A 23,555-nucleotide genomic window follows, 5' to 3' on the forward strand; every position below is an offset into this window, starting at 1 on the left:
TCTAAAAACTACATTTCCCAAGACTCAAAACAATTCCCGGGAGCATACGCGTTTCACAGCTTCCGTGGTCGGAGGGAGCTTGTGCACGTGAACTTTCAATTCTGTTAGGTAAAATAAGTGTTTTCATATCTTTAATTTATTAATGACCAAATAGTGAGAGTGGTGTCTTTCATAGCCCTCTGAAACACGTTACAACAGCCTTCTTAACTAATAATGTTTATTATGTACACGTTTTTATGATCAAATCAGTTTTTGTGTCTGAAGTATCCTTAACTCAAGTGTTCTGACTTAGAACAGCAGAACTCATACAACTTTTAGTTTTCTCTTTGCAAGCACGTATTACGTATAGCAGTTAAATCTCTAGATTTTACACATCAACACATATTGGTCTCTCTGGTGTTTTCTTGATCTTCATCACCTTCGGTTAATGCCTTAAGTGCCTGCTGTCTCTCAACATGACATCAGCTGGAAACACTATGTGAGTAACTCAACTCACGTTGTTATTTTTGCATAGTTTTATTAAGTCAATAACTTATTGTCAAGTGATTTGTCACTGTTGTTGTGGACCTGAGATGGCCGGTAACAAATCAAGGGTAAACAAACTGTCTGATGATTTCTGATAGTACAATTTCTTATTTATTCAACTCTGTGTTGTGTTTAGATTCCTCTGTTTTAATGGTCTGTTTTTCTAGCGATGATGAGGACACTTTCAAGATCCTCATTGCCACTGACATTCATCTGGGTTACCTGGAGAAAGATGCCATCAGGGGAAATGACACGTTTGTGACGTTTGACGAGATAATGAAACAAGCCGTGCAGAATGAGGTAGGAATGAATGATCATGCACATAACATTACTTAAAGGTGCATTCAGTAATTATAATCCAGTACACCTTTTGTCAAATTCTGCAAATATCCCCTCACAGTCTGCTAGCTGTCCGTTGGCTGAAAACAAATCTAGTATTTGTACACAACCCTAGCTCTGTAAATGGGACAAAAACAAAGAGGATCAGACCGATAAACACAACACTACTCCAGCCAATCGGCAACAGGGGCAACAATCTTGCACATGCACAGAATGGGGGGTGGGGGCAGAGCGAGAGGGAAATTCATTAGAAGAGCATGGACAAATCTAGCTGATGCAAACTTTCTAAACTCCAAGGAGGACAAATGGCTGAAAAACAGATCAAGAGAAAAAAAGGTAATGTCAAAGGTCAAAAAAAGAAGGATTATGATGAGTCGAGGGCTAGGAGCCGCGTCAACATCGGCAAGGCTTTTCAGCTGTGGAGAGACCTCCGAGAGGTAAATAGAATGAATTTGCGTGCATAAATTTGGGGGGCGTAGCTTCCAAAGGAATACTGAAGGGAGGGGTGTGTTTGTTTTGGCAGGAACCGCTGAATGCATCTTTAAAGGAATATTCCGGGTTCAATACAATTAAAGCTCTGTCGACAGTATTTGTGGAATAATAGTTTTCGCTACCCAGAGGACAACTTAGGTAAACAGTAGAACAGCTTCAATAGGCACCTGAGGAAGACATTAGATTCTTGTCTAATGTGTTAATTTGGCAAACTTTGGATAGCAGTGCATAAACACAAGTGTATGGCCTTAATTCACCTCTTTGAATACTAATTCTTACAGTGCTTATTTCTCTCTCAGGTTGACTTTGTTTTACTGGGTGGGGATTTGTTTCATGACAACAAACCATCCCGCAAGACCATGCACTGCTGCATAGAGGTGATGAGGAAGTACTGCATGGGTGACCGACCAATCGTCTTTGAGATCATCAGTGATCAAGCTGTCAATTTCAGCCAAAGCAAGTAAGGCATCAGAAACGCAGTGTTTGGTAGTTAACAAAATGTTGTGACTCTACTAACATAATTTTTCTGTAGCATGACAGTAGCTCAGCTGTTAACAATTGTCTAAAAAGTAAGAAACCCTCAGAAAAGTCAAAATCACTGTGTGTTTATGAAGCCCATTTAAAATACTTATTCTGTTCCAACAACAGCCAAATCTGACACTAAATTACGCTGAAGAGGAGCATTTATCTGCGACGTGCTTGGCTTGCATAATGATCATTGTACATTAAATATAGAATATGACATGCACATTCATTGAATCAACGTTAGCAAATAGAGGCATATTTATTGAAAACAGTTCAAGAATCATGCAGGACCAATAAAGTAACCCTTATAGCCTGTTCTAAACGCAATTCACCATAAGTTACTTCAAATATTAAAACAGTCAGGACATTGTTGAAAATTATTAACTGGTAAACCAAATCTACGAGGGAAAAAATTTGCATATTTCACAATGTGCATTTGCCTGTGATCTAATATAACAGCTGTTCGGTTAAGAACGTTAACCAATAACAGTTATGATATAATAAAGGGGCCTGTGACAAATGTACAATAAACCTTATGTGTTCTAAACATGACATGCACACAGAATGAAATGAGTTTTAGCAGTTTAGCCTTCGGCACATTGTTGATAATAGCCACCTTCTTGATCATCAAACATAAATGTGTACAAATATTGACGGACTAGTTATTACAGTGTTGATTAGCAGCATTAGAACCATTTAGTTGACGAGTCTCGCACATCCCTAGTAGTGTCACAAAATGCTACAAACATCATAAAATTAACCAATTAAAGTCAACGATTCCCTTATACTGTGCCTGGCCAAAAAAAGGTTGCTGTTTGGATTTAAATAAGCAGACAGTTAAAAGCCTGTGATTGGATCATTATTTAAGTGATTCATATGTTTCAGCTGGCAACAATTGTTTTAACGCTAACTGATACAGTGTGTAGCTTCTCATTTCTTCAACAACCATGTCAGAAGACAGATCCCGTGGTCGCGGAAAAGATGTTACTGTGTTTCAGGAGGTGCAGATTATTGGCCTGCATCAAGCAAAGAAAACATCTAAGGAGATTGCTGGAAATGGGTTAAGAACTGTCCAACGGATTATTAAAACCTGGAAGGATAGTGGTGAACCATCAGCTTTACGGAAGAAATGCGGTCGGAAAAAAATCTTGAATGATAGTGGTTGGAGATCACTAAAACTCTTGAAGTCACATCATAATAAATGACAGTTGAACTCACAGCTATGTTTAATAGTGAAAGTAAGAGCATTTCCACTCCCACAATGTGACGAGAATTTATAGGTTTGGAACTAAACAGCTGTGTGGCCACAAGAAAGACACTTGTTAGTGAGGCTAATCGGAAAAACGACTTCAGTTTGCTAGAGACCATAAAGATTGGACTGTGGAGCAGTGGAAAAAGGTCATGTTGTCTGATGAGTCCAGTTATGGTGGAACATGCTTTTACATCAACGAAAGTTGGTGTACAGATGTAACAACACTAAAGAGGATGTGCTGTCCTAATCTGGAAGCGCTCTTTATTAACTGTAAGCCGTTCTACTTGCCGCAGGAGTTTTCTTCGTTTATTCTGGTGAGTGTTTACATTCCTCCTAACGCGTCTGGGAACTTAGCGCTGCAACAGCTGGCTGATCAAATCTCAGACACAGAACAACAATACCCGGACTCAGTCATTATTATTCTTGGGGACTTTAACAAAACAAATCTCACACGCAAACTGCCCAAATACAGACAGCACATTACATGCCCCACCAGAGACAGGAATATATTGGATCACTGCTATACAACATTAAAGGATGCATATCGCTCTGTCCCACGTGCAGCTTTGGGACTCTCTGATCACTGTCTGGTTCATCTTCTCCCGACCTACAGGCAGAAATTAAAATCAACAAAGCCAGTTGTAAGGACTATAAGGAGATGGACTATTGAAGCAGAGCTGGAACTACAAGCCTGCTTTGACTGCACTGATTGGAGTGTTTTTGAAGCTGCAGCTACAGACCTGGACGAGCTCACAGATACTGTTACATCATACATCGGTTTCTGTGAGGATATGTGCATCCCTACTAGGACATTGTTGTCATTCAACAATGATAAACCATGGTTCACAGGGAAACTCAGACAGCTTCGTCATGCCAAAGAGGTGGCTTACAGGGGTGGGGATAGAGTCTTGTATAATCAGGCCAGGAACACACTGAATAAGGAAATCAGAGAGGCTAAAAGAAGCTACTCTGAGAAGCTGAAAAGCAAGTTTTCAGCTTATGACCCTGCATCAGTGTGGAGTGGCCTGAAAAAACTTACTAATTACAGGACTCCTACCCCCAACTCTGTGGCGGACCAACAACTGGCTGACGACCTGAATGTGTTTTACTGCAGATTTGAAAGGCCCGATTTCACACCCCACATGCACTCGGACCTTCATTTCACACAACCATTAACACCTCCTGCAACCCCCCTCCTCCCCCCTCCTGCTACACTACCTGCACTCAAGATCTGTGAGGACGATGTGTGCCGTGTCTTTCGGAAGCAAAGGACAAGGAAGGCTCCAGGACCAGATGGCATCTCACCAGCTTGCCTTCGTTCCTTTGCTAACCAACTGGCCCCCATCTTCACTCAGATCTTCAATAGATCACTGGAGCAGTGTGAAGTCCCATGCTGCTTCAAATGCTCAGTTATTATCCCCATCCCTAAGAAACCTAAAATCACAGGAATTAATGACTACAGACCTGTCGCCCTGACATCTGTGGTCATGAAGTCATTTGAGAGACTGGTGTTGGCCCACCTGAAGGACATCACTGGACCCTCTCTGGACCCCCTTCAATTTGCTTATCGAGCAAACAGGTCTGTAGATGATGCAGTCAACATGGGTTTGCATCATATCCTGCAACATACAGACCGGGGACATACATAAGGATCCTTTTTGTGGACTTCAGCTCGGCTTTCAACACAATCGTACCAGATATACTCCGGACTAAGTTAAACCAACTCCCTGTTCCCACCTCTACCTGTCAGTGGATTACCAGCTTTCTGACAGACAGGCAGCAGCTTGTGAGGCAGGGAAACCACCTGTACCATCACTTCACTTCCACCACCTGTACCATCAGCACTGGTGCCCCCCAGGGATGTGTGCTCTCCCCACTTCTCTTCTCCCTGTACACCAATAACTGCACCACCAAGGACCCCTCTGTCAGGCTCCTGAAGTTGCAGACGACACCACTGTCATCGGCCTCATCTGAGATGGTGATGAGTCTGCATATAGAAAGGAGGTTGAACGGCTGGCTTTCTGGTGCAGTCAAAACAACCTGGAGCTGAACACGCTCAAAACAGTGGAGATGATTGTGGACTTTAGGAGGAACACCCCAACATTGTCCCCCCTCACCATTCTAAACAGCACTGTGGCAGCAGTGGAATCATTCAGGTTCCTGGGCACTACCATCTCACAGGACCTGAAGTGGGAGATACACATCGACTCCATTGTGAAAAAGGCCCAGCAGAGGTTGTACTTCCTTCGCCAGCTGAGGAAGTTCAACCTGCCACCAGTGCTGCTCAAACAGTTCTACTCAGCAGTCATTGAGTCCGTCCTCTGCACTTCAATAACTGTCTGGTTTGGTGCAGCTACGAAATCAGACATCAGAAGACTACAAAGGACAGTTCGGTCTGCTGAGAGGATTATTGGTTGCCCCCTGCCCCCCTTCAAGAACTATACACTTCCAGAGTGAGGAAAAAGGCTGGTAAAATCACTCTGGACCCCACTCACCCTGCCCACTACCTTTTTGAACTGTTGCCTTCTGGCCGGAGCTTCAGAGCTCTGAACACAAGAACCGTCAGACACAGGAACAGTTTTTTCCCTCAGGCCGTCCATCTAATGAACAATTAAATTGCCCCATTGAGCAATAATTATGTGCAATACACAGTTTAATTTTAATTTTAATTTATATTATCCAACATATACACTTCTGCCATTACTTACATTTCTCTGTACATAATATACACTTTTTTGTTCTTTATATAACAGATTGTATTATATTTGCACTACGTGTGTGTATGTGGGTATGTATGAAGGTGAGTTTATGTACGTATATGTATAATTATTTATTTTGTGTTCTTTTTTGTTTTTAATTACCTATGTCTTGCTGCTGTTTTTGGTATTGTTTGTATTGTTGTTGACTGGAAGCTCCTGTCACCTAGACAAATTCCTTGTATGTGTAAGCATACTTGGCAATAAAGCTGATTCTGATTCTGATATACCCTATTCTAAAGCAATGCGCGTGTCAGGGTAAGAAGGGAAGTGCATGAAGCGATGCTCCCATCATGCATAGAGTCCACTGTACAAGCCTCTGGATTAGTGTTATAATCTGGGGTTGCTTCAATTGGTCAGGTCAAGGCTCAGCAACGTTATGCAGCAATAAAATGAAATCGGTCACTACCTGAATGTACAGAATGACCAGGTTATCCATCAATGGATTTTTTTCTTCCCAGACGGCACAGGCATATTCCAGGATGATGCCAAGATTCATCGGGTTCAAATTGTGAAAGAGTGGTTTAGGAAGCTAGAGGAATCATTTTCACAAATGAATTAGTAACCACAGAGTTCTGACATTAACCCCATTGAAAGTATTTGAGATGTGCTGGTGAAGACTTTACGTGTTCGTCATCAATACAAGATCTAGGCCAAAAATTAATGCAACTCTGGACGGAAATTAATGTTGTGATGTTGCATAAGTTTGTCGAAGCAATGCCACTACGAATATGTCATATGCAACTTTTTTGGCCAGGCAGTATATTTTGTATTGGGAACTAATTTTAAAGTCAGTTCTTTTGGACAGTTCATGGATATGAAGTAGTTCACATAAATGATTCACTGTTTCACATGAGCCCCGTGCAGCCTTCTTTATTGAAACAAAAGTTAATTGCTGCTGTTTATAAGTATGTTTCGATTCAGTTATATAAATTAGGGTGTTTTCTAGTTTTATACATGTATATTAAGTATACATTTGTTAAATTCAATTTCATATTGTCACCTTAGTTGTTTAACCTTTACATAAATTAACCATGGTTTTTCTATAGTAATATTGCAGAAACCATATCTGCATTAACCATGTTTTTGGCAGAAATCATGGTTTTTAATAATCCATATACTTACCACGGTTTTACTATAGTAACATTGTAGTAACCATGGTTAATTTTGTGGTTACTATGATTATACTATGAATATGCTTACTGCATTAAAACAATGGTTAATTTTCAAAAGGGAATGTCTAATTAAATCTACATTTGAAGTCATAAGTTTACATACACTTAGGTTGTGTCATTAAAACTCATTTTTTTAATCACTCCACAGATTTAATATTAGCAAACTATAGTTTCGGCAAGTCGTTTAGGTGCATGATACAAGTAATTTTTCCAACAATTGTTTACAGACAGATTGTTTCACTTTTATTTGACTATATCACAATTCCAGTGGGTCATAAGTTTAAATACACTAAGTTAACTGTGCCTTTAAGCAGCTTGGGAAATTCCAGAAAATAATGTCAAGCCTTTAGACAATTAGCCAATTAGCTTCTGATAGGAGTTGTACTGAATTGGAGGTGTACCTTTGGATGTATTTTAAGTCATCCACAAGTCTGGCCCATCCTTGGGAGCAATTTCCAAACACCTGAAGGTACCACATTTATCTGTACAAACAATTTTACACAAGTATAAACACCATGGGACCACACATACATCATACAGCTCAGGAAGGAGACACATTCTGTCTCCTAGAGATTAATATAGTTTGGTGTGAAAAGTTCAGATCAATCCCAGAAAAACAGCATAGGACCTTGTGAAGATTCTGGAGGAAACAGGTTGACAAGTATCTATATCCACAGTAAAACGAGTCCTATATAGACATAAAGGCTGCTTAGCAAGGAAGAAGCCAATTCTCCAAAACCGCCATAAAAATGTGCACATGGGGACAAAGATCTTACTTTTTGGAGAAATGTCCTTTGGTCTAATGAAACAAAAATTGAACTGTTTGACCATAATGACCATTGTTATGTTTGGAGGAATAAAATGATGCATGGGGTGGCAGTATCATGTTGTGGGGGTGTTTTGCTGCACTTCACAATCATGAGGAAGGAAAATTATGTGGATATATTGCTCAAGACATCAGCCAGGCAGTTAAAGCTCGGTCACAAATGGGTCTTCTAATTGGACAATGACCTCAAGCATACCTCCAAAGTTGTGGCAAAATTGCTTCAGGACAACAAAGACAAGTTATTGGTGTGGCCATCACAAAGTCCTGACCTCAATCCGATAGAAGATTTGTAGGCAGAACTGAAAAAGCAAGTGCAAGTAAGGAGGACTACAAACCTGACACTGTTACACCAGTTCTGTCTGGAGGAATGGGCCAAAATTCCAGCAACTTATTTTGTGAAGCTTGTGGAAGGTTACCCAGAATATTTGACCCAAGTTAAACAATTTAAGGGCAATGCTACCAAATACTAACCAAGTGTATGTAAACTTCTGACCCACTGGGAATGTGATGAAAGAAATAAAAGCTTAAATAAATAATTCTCTCTTCTACTATTCTGACATTTCACATTCTTAAAATAAAGTAGTGATCCTAACTGACCTAAGACGGGGCATGTTTTCTATAATAAAATGTCAGGTATTGTGAAAAACTTAGTTTAAATGTATTTGGCTAAAGTGTATGTAAACTTCTGACTTCAACTGTATAACTATCTGGAGATACTATTAATTTCTGCAATCAGAACTGATTAAATAGTCAACTGATTTTTATTTATCTAAAATTATTTTCTTTAAATAGCTTCAATGTAGTTAGCTACTTGCTTGACTGTATTTCTAAACATCTTTTAAGTTACGAGTAGCTTCTAACTGCAGTTTGAAACATTACAGAAACTTTCCTTACCTAAGCCTTGACACTTGTTTTCTCTTTTTACCTTATTAATGCACATTTTGTGCTAATGTACAAAGGTCAAAACGTGTTTATTTACCAATAAACACATGTTGTCCTCTCTGCTCATTACATCAGGTTTCCGTGGGTTAACTACCTGGACGAGAATCTCAACGTTTCCATCCCTGTCTTCAGTGTACATGGTAACCATGACGACCCCACTGGGGTAAGAGAAGACCTCAGTTAATTAGTTGACTTTACAAACAAATGAATCTGTATAGATTTTTCAGGGAAGCGGTTGACCGATATGGGTTTTCAATGGGTGCTATTGATATCTAGAGAAGAGGGGAGTCAATGACAAATGTGGTGGTGGTGTGTGGGGTGGGGATAATTTGCTTTGATTTTTTAAATGTTAATCAAATCATAGTTAAAATTACAATATTTTTCAAGATAATAGCAATTTGATTTTTTTCATCAAAATCAGACTAACCAATATGTCTTTTATGGCTATGAAAAAAGCAATGAGCTTTTTCTGGAATACTTTTGTAAATTTCCAAGTTGGCAGCAATAGTACTTTGTACAAGAAAGAAATATGAAATCCTGAATGGTCAAAATAGTCTCTCCAAAATGGCTACTTTGTCCAGTATACACCAGGGGCATATTTATCAATCCATTTTCTTTATCAATTTAAAGTTTATCAATCGAGCACACTTTGATATGAATATACAAAAATATCAACTTTTGGTTTTAAAGCAGTCAATTTTTTTTGTTTGAGTAAGGGTTCCTGCAGGTCTTAAAGTCTATAAACAAAGCTTAATTTGTTCTTTTTGAGGCCTTAAAAAAGCTTCATCTTTATAATGCAATGGTATTAAATATTGTAACGGAGAATAATGCGGTGTTTGATTTCTCATTGCATTTAAGTACCTTTATTTTGCTTAGATTCTGTTGCAGTGCCACGGCACACTAGTGTGAGAGTCTTTCACATGACTTGCGTCAGCGCTGCAGGATACACTGAAGTCTATGCAGTGACGTCACACCAAAGTGTTTTTCACACACATGTTTTTGCTTCACAAATAACGTCTTTGAGAGTACTAAGCAACAAGAAATATTTAAAAACTGTTGAAATTTGTGAAGAGACATTGAATGTCTCATAATTTATTTTAATTAAATATTACCTTATTGTTTACAAATAGCCTATCAGAGACCCCAGTTATTAAACTCATAAATTCACCAAGAAAATGCTTCGACCTAAACATAAACAAGTCCTTTTATTACTTTCTGCTATCAAAACAACTGCATGCTTTTTTTCTCTCTTCCAAATACATGTTTTCAATGTTTATTGTGCACACCAGTTATTTACGTGGCAAAATCGCCCCTCTGTTACGCTTTCTGCAACTCTTGTCATGTGGAAGGCGATGTGGCGCTTGACCCTGGCGTTGAATGGAGTGTTGACGCTTCTACTCAACTCATATGAAATGCGCTTTACAATGATGTAAAAACATTATTACAATTCTAAATGATTATTATTTGTCTATTATTGTGGTCTTTTCTGATAAAAGTCCTGCTCAGCAGTTTAAATAGGCTACTGTAGGAAAATGATCCTGTAGATCTGCTTTGTGTTTATAATTCTTGTACTGAAGTCAGTAGATTTGTAGCCATGCAAGTTTTAATAAAGGAGAAGGACGTTATTGAAACTCACTATTATTAGACTACTATTGTTGTCTTTTTGGATGAAAAATAATGCTCAGACTGAAGGAAGACTCTAGATCTGCTTTGTTCTTTTAATGCTTAAACACTATAAAGTCTGTTGGTAATTTTCAGTCATGAATGACTCAAAATGATTCACTCATAGCACATAAGACGCTCATTTGTCGCCAGCTAGACATTTCCAGAAGGGGTCACTGAACTAATGAATTTTGTGAAACAGAAGCAAGCTTAGGCTGGATGTTGTTAAAAATTTTTCGATATCGATGCCTATACCGATACCTTGACTTCAATACCGGTTCCTAAACGATACTTAAATGATTAAAAAAAAAAAAAACGACGAACACAGGTATTACCGCCGGTTGGATGGTAGGTGATACTATGGGATTATTTTCATTTTCATTTCAGCAGGGTTAAGGTTAAGCTTACACAATAAAGCAAGACACCTTTATTTCAAACTTTGAACTTTTTTATTTATTTGAACTAAAAGTTCAAAAAATAGGTGCATTTAAAATGTTTTGTTCGACTTTTTGAAAGATGTATTTACAACATTTGTGAACATCTCTCTGGCAATGAAGATTCATCCGTGCATTCTCTACCCGTCGGGTATTTCGTTATCCAGGAAAATATATCATGTGTGTGAATAAATTTGTTTTGTTTCCTCCTTCACGAGATATATATATATATATTATACAATTACATCGGAAACCTCGGGCTGAGGGATTAGTGAATATTCTTTTTTTTAGTGATTTTGCATTGAAAATTAAATACATTATTTAAAAAACGAAAAACTTAAATCAAATACATTTCTAAATTCAAATTGCAAACTCCAAACGAAATAAAAAGCAAATAAATAAATAATAAAGTGATAAAATAATATATATATATATATATATATATATATATATATATATATATATATATATATATATATATATATATAATAGCTCTGGTTTAATAGCTCTGGTTTTATAGCTCTGGTTTAATATATATATATATATATATATATAATAGCTCTGGTTTAATAGCTCTGGTTTTATAGCTCTGGTTTAATATATATATATATATATATATATAATAGCTCTGGTTTAATATATATATATATATATATATATATATATATATATATATATATATATATATATATATATATATATATATATATATATATATATAATAGCTCTGGTTTAATAGCTCTGGTTTTATAGCTCTGGTTTAGGTGCTTCCATCATACACGGATCTATTCTGAGCTCCAAATAAAGTGGTAATAAAATAGGAGTGGTGGTGGTGTAGTGGTCTAAGCACATAACTGGTAATCTGGTAATCAGAAGACACTGGTTCGAACCCCACAGCCACCACCATTGTGTCCTTGAGCACCCGTGTGACCGTGTGACCCAACCCAACTGGTACCAACTAATTTTAAGTCAGAACAAGTCCCAAAACCAAAATCACTCATTCTCTTTAGAATACCTTCTCCATTATATTAATGTTTTTCATGTAAGCACCCTAAGTAACATTCATATAAAGTATAAAGTTATACTTGCCCGGTATATTAAACCTATAGTTTAAGGTCATTGAGTTGATAGTTCTGGAAAGTGCTTGAATTATATATACTTGTATGAAGTAGCTGTTATTTTCTATTTTATACTGTAGCTGTATAAACACTGAGTACAAACTAGGCTAAAGCAATATACACTAAGATGTATATATTGACTCACACTGAACTTGAGTTGTTCGGCTGAAGCAAGTTTGTATTGATGTATTCTTTATTCTTTGTGTGTTCAATTGTTTCAGATGAATTGCGTTTTGAAGTTTGTGTTCTTTATGTCTTGGAAGTTTATCTCATTCTGATGGTTTGTATGTGTGGTTTTCATTCTCTCATGTTTGGTTTCATATATGTGTATTTCAGGCGGATGGTCTCTGCGCTATAGACCTGTTGAGCTGTGCTGGTCTGGTCAATCATTTTGGCCACTGTCGCTCGGTGGAAAAACTGGAGGTCAGTCCAGTTCTTCTTCAGAAAGGAAAAACCAACATTGCACTCTATGGCATTGGTAAGTTTGTAACGTTCAGCAGTATGGCTTTAGTGATTTAGTGAATCATCTCTTCGTTTTATGCTAATAAAAGTGTAACAGACACAGAAAAAAGATGTGACCTGACATTGCATATTTGCAAATAAAGTGCAACATAAACCCCCAAAACACACAAATCTCCCCCAACATCATATTTGCAATTGATTTCTTAACCAAGTCTTTCTTTGGTTCATTTCTGATCAGTTTTTGCAATTTCTCGTAGTCAACGTGTTGAATGCAGGAGAACTGGGCAGCAGTAAAGATCTGAGCAAATGTGACAAGTGATTAATTGTTATGACCAGACGACTGGGTAAGAGCATCTCTGAAATGGCAAGGCTTGTGGGGTGCTGTGGAGGGAGTGTGATGCTCTGGGCAATGTTCTGCTGGGAAAACCTGGGTCCACAATTTTACATGTGCCACCTACCTAAACATTGTTTCAGACCAGGAACACACCCTCATTGCATGGCTATCCCTGATGGCAGTGGCCTCTTTCAGCAGGATAATGAGCCCTGCTACATTGCACACATTGTTTGAGAATGATTTGAGGAACACTGTGAAGTGTTCACGGTGTTGCTCTGGCCTCCAAATTCTCCAGATCTCAATCCGATTGAGCATCTATGGGATGTGCTGGACCAACAAGTCCAATTCATGGTGGCTCCACTTCGCAACTTACAGGACTTGAAGGATCTGCTGCTAATGTCTTGGTGCCAGATACCACAGGACACCTTCAGGGGTTTTGTAGAGTCCATACCTCGGCAGGTCAGCACTGTTTTGGCAGTAGGCAGGGGATCAACAGCATATTAGGCAGATGGCCATATTGTTTTGGCTTATCAATGTAAATGCGCTTAAATTCTTCAGGATTTCATGATGATCGGTCTGTAGCAGAGAGTGAAATCGCACTTACTCTCTCGTGAAAAGTGATTAGTGATCTCTCTCTCAATCTCGTTCGCTCTCTCTCTCTCCATATTTCACATGATTTGCTGTTCCCTGCAAACGTCACTTATTCATGTGCATGCACTCGTGATATAATTTTAAACTCAAGCACAAAGCCTGAGTTAACATAGAAATTTGATGAGAAGCATCATGGTACCAATTAATTCTAATTGAATTAGTTTGTTTTTTTAAACCAATTCTGCACCTCTTGAGTTTGTTCAACTAGATTCATGGTATAGGCCCCTGCTGTTAGGGCATGTTATTGTAATAAAATCATTATAGATCTGTTTTTTCTCAGCCATCTAAATACTGATAGATCATTATTTTCACTTTGTTCTTATCGTGAGCAGCACGTCTACAGAAAATCCAGCTGCAAAATACCTTTTACAGACATCACGAACCAGTGCTTTACTTTTCACACAGCACAAAAGCAATTTTACACACATTTGTTGTTCATTTATTTCCACAGATTTCCCCATCTGGTAGGCTGTCAAAACACTGTCTTTTGACCGTTATGACCGATATTTTACACTTCCTGAAATACTGGATATTATTGTCATCTGACAGTAGCCCCTTTCACACATACAGCCTTTTCCAGATAATGCAATGTGATTTTCAGGTTAGAGGTCATGTGTGAATACGACCCTTTTAAAAATACTGGAAAATTTTGCTCTGGCGATTTCCCTTAATTAATGAATGAATGATTTATATAGCGCTTCTCTGACACTACACTCAAAGCACTTTACATAGTGAACAGGGGACTCTCCTCAACCACCACCAGTGTGCAGCATCCACCTGGATGATGCGATGGCAGCCATAGGGTGCCAGTATGCTCACCCCACACCAATTATTGGTGGTGAGGAGAGAGTAGAGTTATAGAGCCAATTAGTGAATGGGGATTATTAGGAGGCCATGATTGAGAAGGGCCAATGGGAGGAATTTAGCCAGCACACTGGGGTTACACCCCTACTCTTTAAAAGAAGTGCTCTAGGATTTTTAATGACCACAGAGAGTCAGGACCTCGGTTTAAAGTCTCATCTGAAGGACGGTGCCTTTTTACAGTATAGTGTCCCTGTCACTATAGTGAGGCATTAGGACCCACACAGAGCGCAGCATGAGCACCCCCTGCTGGCCCCCCCCAATACCTCTTCAAGCAGCAACCTTAGTTTTCCCCAGGAGGTCTTCCATCCAGGTACTGACCAGGCTCAACCCTGCTTAGCTTTAATGGGCAACCGGTCTTGAGCTACAAGGTGATATGGCTGGTGGCTGTTGTACTATCAAAATGGAAAAAAAGATGGAAAGATGTCGCATGTGTGAATAGCACATGGTAAATTTACTAGTTGAGGCAACCCAATGATTTTCCTGTAATTTACCTGGTTGTTTACCTGGTTACCATGTGTGAAAGTGTCTATTGTTACATATTGTTACATAGATGGAAGTATGCCATTTTAGCTTCTTCAAAGTTTATTCTAGATTACGACCCTATATAGGACAAGCACTTTAGAAGATGGATGGATGGATGGATGACATACTATTTTTTTTTTATTTAACATGTTGTATAATTGTATTATCTTCCCTATGGTCCACTGATAATGTGTTATAATGATAAAGTTTTTTGCACCAGAACAGTCATAATTTAGTAATATATAATCATTTTCCATCCTGTCTCTGGCCCTCTGTCTGAAATGCTCTGTTTTGGCCTCAGTGTCCCCTTTAAACTTCAATGTAAACCCCTACTGTTATGATTTGTTAACATTGTGCAGCCCCTCGAGTGCAGCCCCTCGAGTATAGCCATATTTAAACTCAATCAGAAGAGAATGAACAAGCTTCACAACACTATAACATATACAATAATTGCTGAAATACGTTGAAGACATATCCACATGACACACACAGTATCATCCTGCACTATTGCGCACATGGACAGAAGCGTATCAAAATGGTCAAAGATGTCCATCTAGTGCATGTTTACATACACCAATAAAAATAGCACAGATGGGCGCAAGAACAAGTCCAGTTTGTGCTCAAAATGACAAGACACAGGGCAGCTGAATGAAACTGGGGAATGGGGTGTAACTTGACACCACGTCTCTTAAAAGTGGTGCAAGATACATGACAATGGTCAAAGTGTATGCTAGTATACAAAAATAATTCAAAATAGTCCAGATGGGTCCCCTTTGGTGTTCAGGAATAGTTCGTAGGTTACACTAGGCCTGTCTGCCCTGCTCTCTCCCTGTTTACCAGCTGAGCGCCAGTGGGTGGGATCAAGGATGCAATGATGTAAAAGTAGGCATTTATGTTGTTGCTGTAGAGGCGGTCATGAATTACATGTGACATTCAGTTCCCTAGTGACGTAGGGAAGTCGCAGAAGTAGAGAACGAGGCATTTTGCAGCTTGGGTTCAATAAAAGCTTTTATTGCATTGGAGATTAAGATTTGAGTTCTGAAATGTACAGTATGTTTTTATAGTACAATAATCTCTTATATGTAAATATATCAAGGAAAATTGTATTAACATGACCTATTTAAAATAAATACTTGCAATTTAGTTGGGCACAATGTGTATGTCTGAAATGTCAAGCATTTACATTTAGAATATGAGAACCATAAAATCAGTCAAAGTTGTCCAAACTTTTGACTTGTAGTGCATAAGGGATACATTTATATGATGATATCACAAGTTTAGTTTATACAGTTCATCACCTGCTAAAGCAGTAAGACAACATCACAGCCATTTAAGCCAATAAAGGAGAGATCCCATACATCATAAACCAATCAGACTTCCTTAATGGACATCTTTTGAAAATGTCAAGATATTCAGGTTATTTTTATCTGAGAAATTGTAAATGAGATTTAAATGAGCAAACGCCAGAGTGTACCACCTGCCTCTCAAGGTAATCTCTATAGTGTACTTTTTTATTTTTTTTTATCTTACATGAAATTTCAGAATGCCTGTTGGTGTATATACTTTTTTTCACCTTTTCATAATGCTGCTTGTGATTGCTCGCATACAAAGTGACTTCTGTATAAAAGCAAAAATATTAAAGCGCTAAAAGGAAAATGTGGCATGATGGAAGGAGCAGAGAGGTATGAGATTGTGAGGAATTTCTTTGGTTTTCATAGTGAAGGGTAGAACCCACATAATTTCCTGTAATCCAGTGGTGGCCCGTACAAGTCTCGCAGACGGATATAATGAGAGCGAGAGAGGACATTTTGCCCTGTCATCAGATGGACTACGCTGGTATAAGGACATCTTGTGCTGAGAAATGAGCTCTAGTCTAGCATATTACTCTAGGTGTTAGGGTTGGGAAACAACCCTAATTTAAAGAAATAAGTAAAGGACTGGTAGAAGGTGTGTTTTTACACATACTCATGTTAACCCTATCTTGCACAGTATATGACAGTGGTTCTCAACTCAGATTTTATATTGGACATAAAGCTACTACACCGTATCGGACTTGTTTATTGTAAAAAAAGTATGCAAAAACATCCTTAATATCCAACATAGAAATGTATTACAATTACCATATACTGCATACTGTAGATCCAACAATATGTACAATTATTAACATGACTGAAAATCAGGCTGAATTGAAAAATATTAGCATATTACAAAGTGAACTTGTGTAAAAATAGTAGGGGCACTGTTCCAATTGATACATGATTGAACCGTTAATATTATTAATATTAACTAGATTTTTTTATGAATACAATTTTAATCACCCATCAGAATGTGTTTACATGATACTACTGTCAATCAACTTGTCCAGCTGGTGAGTTGCAATAGTTTGTGTAAGTGTATTGTATGTTTTCTTGTTGAAAACTCAATTTAGTAGAGAAAGCTATTTAGTTTATTCAATCAGCTTTCTAGAGAAATCGCTTGCTTATCTTAAGTATTGCGATTTCATGGTTGTTTTTCAAACATAAAATTAAATTTGTGATGGGCAAAGTGCAGACCAGCTGAAAGGTGCTTTGTGCCTTCCACCTTACCGAGGTAAAATTGCTTGTAGATTTCTTCCACCTATTCTTAATATGTGAATGTGTTTACAGTGATCACTCGCCGCGCTTTTAATGTTAATGGGCCATTTGTCAGCGATTCTTTTCGCATTATTGCGTCGCCTCTGGTGTGCGAAGGCCATCGGGTTGCAAGTAATTTTTTAATTGTTAAGACTACGTTTTCCCGTAGCATTCTGTCTGTTTGATGATGGGTCTGACTATCTAGCTAGTTGTTTGTTTTTTGTCTTACTTTAATGTCTGTATAACCTTTTAAAACTATTTTAAACTTTCAAACAAGGCTTTGTCAAGCCAACAACAAAGTTTGTCTTGACAAACTTTAACAATCTAGTTTATTTTGCTAGCCACATTAGGTGTTATTATATGGTTTTGTATATTTTATTATTTACATTTAGCATTGTTTTTTCCCTGCTCCCAGAGACTCTTATCAGAACTAATCTGCAACATGTATTTTGGTTGCCACCTACCAGTTGAGAACCACTGCTCTAAGACACTGTCTCAATTCTGCAGTTTGAAGGTGTGGACCAGACAACCGAAGTTGTAAAGTATACAGTTGAAGTCAGAAGTTTACATACACTTTAGCCAAATACATTTAAACTCAATTTAAATGTGAAACACAATTTCTGACATTTAATCGTAGAAAACATGCCCTGCCCTGTCTTAGGTCAGTTAGGATCACTACTTTATTTTAAGAATGTGAAATGTCAGAATAGTAGAAGAGAGAATTATTTATTTAAGCTTTTATTTCTTTCATCACATTCCCAGTGGGTCAGAAGTTTACATACACTTGGTTAGTATTTGGTAGCATTGCCTTGTTTAACTTGGGTCAAATATTCTGGGTAACCTTCCACAAGCTTCACAAAATAAGTTGCTGGAATTTTGGCCCATTCCTCCAGACAGAACTGGTGTAACTGAGTGTCAGGTTTGTAGTCCTCCTTACTTGCACTTGCTTTTTCAGTTCTGCCCACAACATTTCTATCCGATTGCGGTCAGGACTTTGTGATGCCACACCAATAACTTGTCTTTGTTGTCCTGAAGCCATTTTGCCACAACTTTGGAGGTATGCTTGGGGTCATTGTCCATTTGTATGGCTGATGTATTGAGATATTGCTGCAATATATCCACATAATTTTCCTTCCTCATGATGCCATCTATTTTGCGAAGTGCACCAGTCCATCCTGCACTGGAGTAGTTGGTTCTTCCTGGCTGAGCAGCCTTTCAGGTTATGTGGATATAGATACTTGTCTACTTGTTTCCTCCAGCATCTTCACAAGGTCCTATGTTGTTGTTCTGGGATTTATTTGCACTTTTCGCTCCAATCTACATTCATCTCTAGGAGACAGAATGTGTCTCCTTCCTGAGCGGTATGATGGCTGCATGGTCCCATGGTGTTTATACTTGTATACTATTGTTTGTACAGATGAACGTGGTTCCTTCAAGCATTTGGAAATTGCTCCCAAGAGGTTTTTATGAGGTTTTATTGGCTAATCAAAGAGGCACTGAGTTTAAAGGTAGGCCTTAAAATACATCCACAAGTACACCTTCAATTCAGTACAACTCCTATCAGAAGCTAATTGTGTAATTGTCTAAAGGCTTGACATCATTTTCTGGAATTTCCTAAAGGCACAGTTAACTTGGTGTATGCAAACGTCTGACCCACTGGAATTGTGATATAGTCAATTAGAAGTGAAACAGTCAACTGTTTAAGGAATTACAATTGCTATGAAAATTCCATTCACAAACCACAATGTCCACTCGCAAACTATTAAAAATTAAGGTAAAATAAAATCTAGGATTCAAAATCTAATATAAACCTGGAAACATAATTGTATTATTATTTTAGCTCTTTTGTTGAAAAATCAAATAAATAATAAAGTGATAAAATAATAATAATAATATATATATATATATATATATATATATATATATATATATATATATATATATATATATATATATACATATATATACATATATATACATATATTTACGTAACCACATTTACCGTCAGGCAAGAATCTGCCTAAACATGCAGACGGAAAATTACAAAAACAAATCAAAATGTAAACATAATAATTATAATGATGATGCTAATCACTGAAATATAAATCATGGTTCGAGGTGAATGTGCTTTTGTATTATTTTATACATTTTGTATTTTATATAGTTTGTATTATATTGCGTTCACAATAAACTGCTCTGTGGAAATAAAGTGAACTGAACTCAAAGCACCTCCTGAACTGAGATGTCTGATGTCATTTGCAGCTCTCATAAAAAAAAAAAATCGGAATGCAGAAACATAGTGTGAGATCTTTAGATGCGTGTTCCACGAGACTGCACTCCTCCATATCAGCGCTTCATATATGCCCATATACGACTTTTCTGTCATCTGTACTTAATAATATAATAAAGTGTTTCTTCAAATGAGTGTCTTTGTGTCTACAGGCAAATTATTTGTAATATTAATTTGATAATAATTTAATAGATGAATGGGAAAACGAGCCAAATATCGTCATGATATGGTCAAAGGCATCAGCTATTGGTGATTTCTCTGACCATCATTGATCCCGAGTTCATCTTCTGTTTGCTCAACCCGAATGTGCATTTCTCTCTATAAATTAACTCAATGTTCAGACGGTCTCCTGGCTGGTTTTTCCGTCACAGAATCATTACCGCTTTTGCTGGTGTTGCTGTGGCTCGCTTTGTGTGTGCGCTTGTAAAAATGATATTTTAAAGATATTTTACATTTAATAGGGTTTAGTATTTCTCTGTAATGTAGAACAGTGTTAAAAATATTACCAGACCTGGAACTCGAAACATTTTCTGATACTAGTGTTTTTTCATGATGCCTAAACACAGCCAATCACCAGCACTTTTAGATTTGGGCACATCTCGCATGCTACATGCTTATCACTGACGTTGATGAGATTAACCCCTTAGGTATAGAAATTTGGTACCGAACGACAAGACATTTTTCAATACTCGATTGTTTGGAGGCAATTTGGTCGGAGCCTAAAATGTATCGAACTTGATACCCAGCCTAACAGCATCCCTATAGGATTAAGGTCTGGGCTTTGAATGGGCCACTCCAAAAACTGGCTTTTCTTCTTTGAAGCCATTCTGTAGTGGATTTACTTTGATGTATTGTCCTGCTGCATTACCCAACTTAATTCTACTGAGATTCATCTGCTGCACAGCCACTCTGACAAAGCAGCAGAGCAGCCCCAAATCATGATGTTCCCTCCACCATACTTCACCGTTAGGATGATGTTTTTATGTTCATGTGCGTTGCCCTTTTTTCGACATATATGTTACATATATGTTATGTTGTGCTATGTGTTTTTCCCAAACAATTCAATCTGTGTTTCATCAGTCCACAAATCATTTTCTCAGTATTATTGTGGAGTGCCAAGTTGGTCTTTTGCAAACTTCAGGCGTGCAGCAATGTTTTTGTTTGAAAGCAGCGGTTTTGTTGTGTCCTGCCATGGACACCATGCCTGTTTAATGATATCTGTATAGTAGACTCATAAACCTAGATCTTGACCAGTTCCAATGATTCCTTCATGTCTTTAGCTGTTACTCTAGTGTTCTTTTTTTAACCTCATTGAGGATTCCGCGATGTGCCCTTTCAGTCATCTTGATGGGACGGCCACTTCTAGGGAGAGTAGCCACAGTACTTAATCGTCTCCATTTATAGACAGTTTGTCTAACTGTGCATAGATGAATATCTAAGCTCTTCGAGATAACTTTGTGACCCTTTCCAGCTTTATGCAAAGCAACAATTCTTGATCGTAGGCCTTCACATATTTATTTTTTGCAAGGCATGGTCCACCTCAGCAGATGCTTCTTGTGAATGGCAAACTCAAAATTGCTTTTTAGTGCTTTTTATAAGTCAAAGTAGCTTTAACCCACACCTCCAATCTTGTTTCATTAATTGGATGCCAGGTTTACCAACTCTTGACTCTAACTTTTGAGTTAAATGATGTATTGAATATGTACAAGAACAATACAATACTTTGTGTGTTATTGGTTAAAAAAGATTGTGTTTGTTTTATTGTATTTGAACTAAAATGAAGATTAAACCAGATTTTAAGACAATTTATACATAAATGCAGGTTATTCCAAAGGGTTAAAAAAAAATGTTACCACTAAGATTTAAGCACACCCAGATAGCCTAACATTCTCAGTGTTTCACATCTTATAACTATTGTGCTACTACCCAACCCTCTTGTGTGAGGGAGGGGGGTGTCAGAGGCTGACTAGATTGTTTAGCTTTTTATTTTTACCTGAAATGGGATTTTGTTTTTTGCATTTCCAAAAATTAGCATTTTTGTCCACTCAGGTTCCATTCCAGATGAGAGGCTGTACCGGATGTTTGTTAACAACCAAGTGACCATGCTTCGGCCCAAAGAGGATGAAGACAGTTGGTTCAACTTGTTTGTCATCCATCAAAACAGGTTCAGTTGAAACATTTCATTAATTAGCATTGCAATGTTTTTTTCTACTTTCTAAAAAAGGCAGTTTAGACAGTAAGTCTGTAAATTTTTGGATTCAATTTTGTTTTGTGAATTTTGATGTTGTACATCAGACTATACTGTCTATTTTCTTTGAACATTCAATGTGTCTTGAGAGCCAGATACATACTCAAAGAACATGTATTTCTACTCAGATGGAATAAAGGGAAGTTCATTATCTTTAAAAATTTCAAGAAATGTGGTTCCAATGATTTTGTGGGTGTGTGTTTGTGTGTTTGCAGGAGTAAGCACGGGGCAACTAACTACATCCCGGAACAGTTTTTGGATGACTTTCTGGATCTGGTGGTCTGGGGTCACGAACATGAGTGTAAAATTGCTCCAGTTCGTAATGAACAGCAGCTCTTCTATGTCACGCAGCCCGGCAGCTCAGTCGTCACCTCACTGTCACCGGGAGAAGCGGTCAAAAAGTTTGTATGCATGCACTTATTCATAAAAACACACACACATTTCCACTGCTGTTAAAGGAATATTCCAGGTTGTTTTCAATGCAATTTCTTTTTACTGTAGCTGTGGCATGCTGTGGATTACCAATACCAGTGATGCACTGAAATGAAACACACTGTGATTAAAATGCTTTTTTAAATGTACCTTTATTTGTAATAATGAAACAAATTCTATTAATATTATAATATTTTTCTAAATGATTATACTTGCTTTTTTAGTTAGCATTACTGCAATACTAGGGATGCACCAGTCTGATACCTGGATCGCTATCGGCTCTGATACTGACATTTTTAAACATATCGGGTATCGGTCCGATGAGCCTGATCCAAATCTGATACTGTGTGTTAGTCATGTTTGTTACTGTCAAGCTCAAAAAATGACACAATAGTACGATAAAAACACAAAGTAGTTCATATGACTCGTGCATTTTATTCAAAGCCACTTGAAGATGTGCGATAACTCTTGTGAATCACAAAAGGTTGTGTTTTATAAGTAAATGTATAAAATGCACGTGCAGCTCCATCGCGCTATTGAATGTAGTTGCTCTGTTTAAACACACGCACGCCTATCTTTAGCCTTCACGCGGTGTGCAATATTTGAGCGCTACTCACGAACAACATCTCAGATGTAGATGCTCAATAGTTCGGTTCAAATGTCAAAATAAAAGCGTGAGGGTTTAAAAGGTTGGTCAGTTAAAGGTGTCATGGTGAGACTCAGGCAGAGATATGAACTCAGTAGCAGGATTTATTGAACAGAGGATTGAAACGGTGATGTAAACATTGTGAGTAATATCCTGACAGTGTATAGACACGAACTGATGAAACGGATCACTCACAACTGTCTGATGATACTTGCTGGCAATAATGGACGCAGGCATGTTTGACCTGGTAGAAAGCTCTGGAGTCTCAGAGATACTATCGATGAGAACAGACAAAGAGTGCGCATGAAAGCGGTATATATATATATATATATATATATATATATATATATATATATATATATATATGCAGTCCTTGATTAGCCACTAATGATATGCAGGTGCTCCTAATCAGGACTCAGGGGAGAGTGAGCTGAAGGCAGTGAGGAAG

At 37.8% G+C, this 23,555-nt stretch overlaps 1 protein-coding gene across 3 annotated transcripts in view; it reads left to right on the forward strand.

Moving 5' to 3' along the window:
- Positions 1–27: 27 nt before the first annotated feature.
- The window catches only part of mre11a (MRE11 homolog A, double strand break repair nuclease), an 80,397-nt gene continuing 56,869 nt past the window's right edge, over positions 28–23,555 (forward strand). The window contains exons 1-8 of one of the 3 annotated variants that reach the window (XM_052107109.1): positions 28–108; positions 438–478; positions 693–825; positions 1,656–1,816; positions 8,908–8,995; positions 12,383–12,524; positions 21,831–21,945; positions 22,245–22,430. In XM_052107109.1, coding sequence (XP_051963069.1) covers positions 456–478; positions 693–825; positions 1,656–1,816; positions 8,908–8,995; positions 12,383–12,524; positions 21,831–21,945; positions 22,245–22,430 — 848 coding nt within the window. In that variant the 5' untranslated portion in view covers positions 28–108; positions 438–455. Of the gene's footprint in view, positions 479–692; positions 826–1,655; positions 1,817–8,907; positions 8,996–12,382; positions 12,525–21,830; positions 21,946–22,244; positions 22,431–23,555 lie in introns of all 3 variants that reach the window. The other 2 variants (XM_052107108.1, XM_052107110.1) reach the window with 2 other exon arrangements.

This window comes from Xyrauchen texanus, chromosome 36, assembly GCF_025860055.1.
Source record: "Xyrauchen texanus isolate HMW12.3.18 chromosome 36, RBS_HiC_50CHRs, whole genome shotgun sequence".
NCBI lineage: Eukaryota > Metazoa > Chordata > Actinopteri > Cypriniformes > Catostomidae > Xyrauchen > Xyrauchen texanus.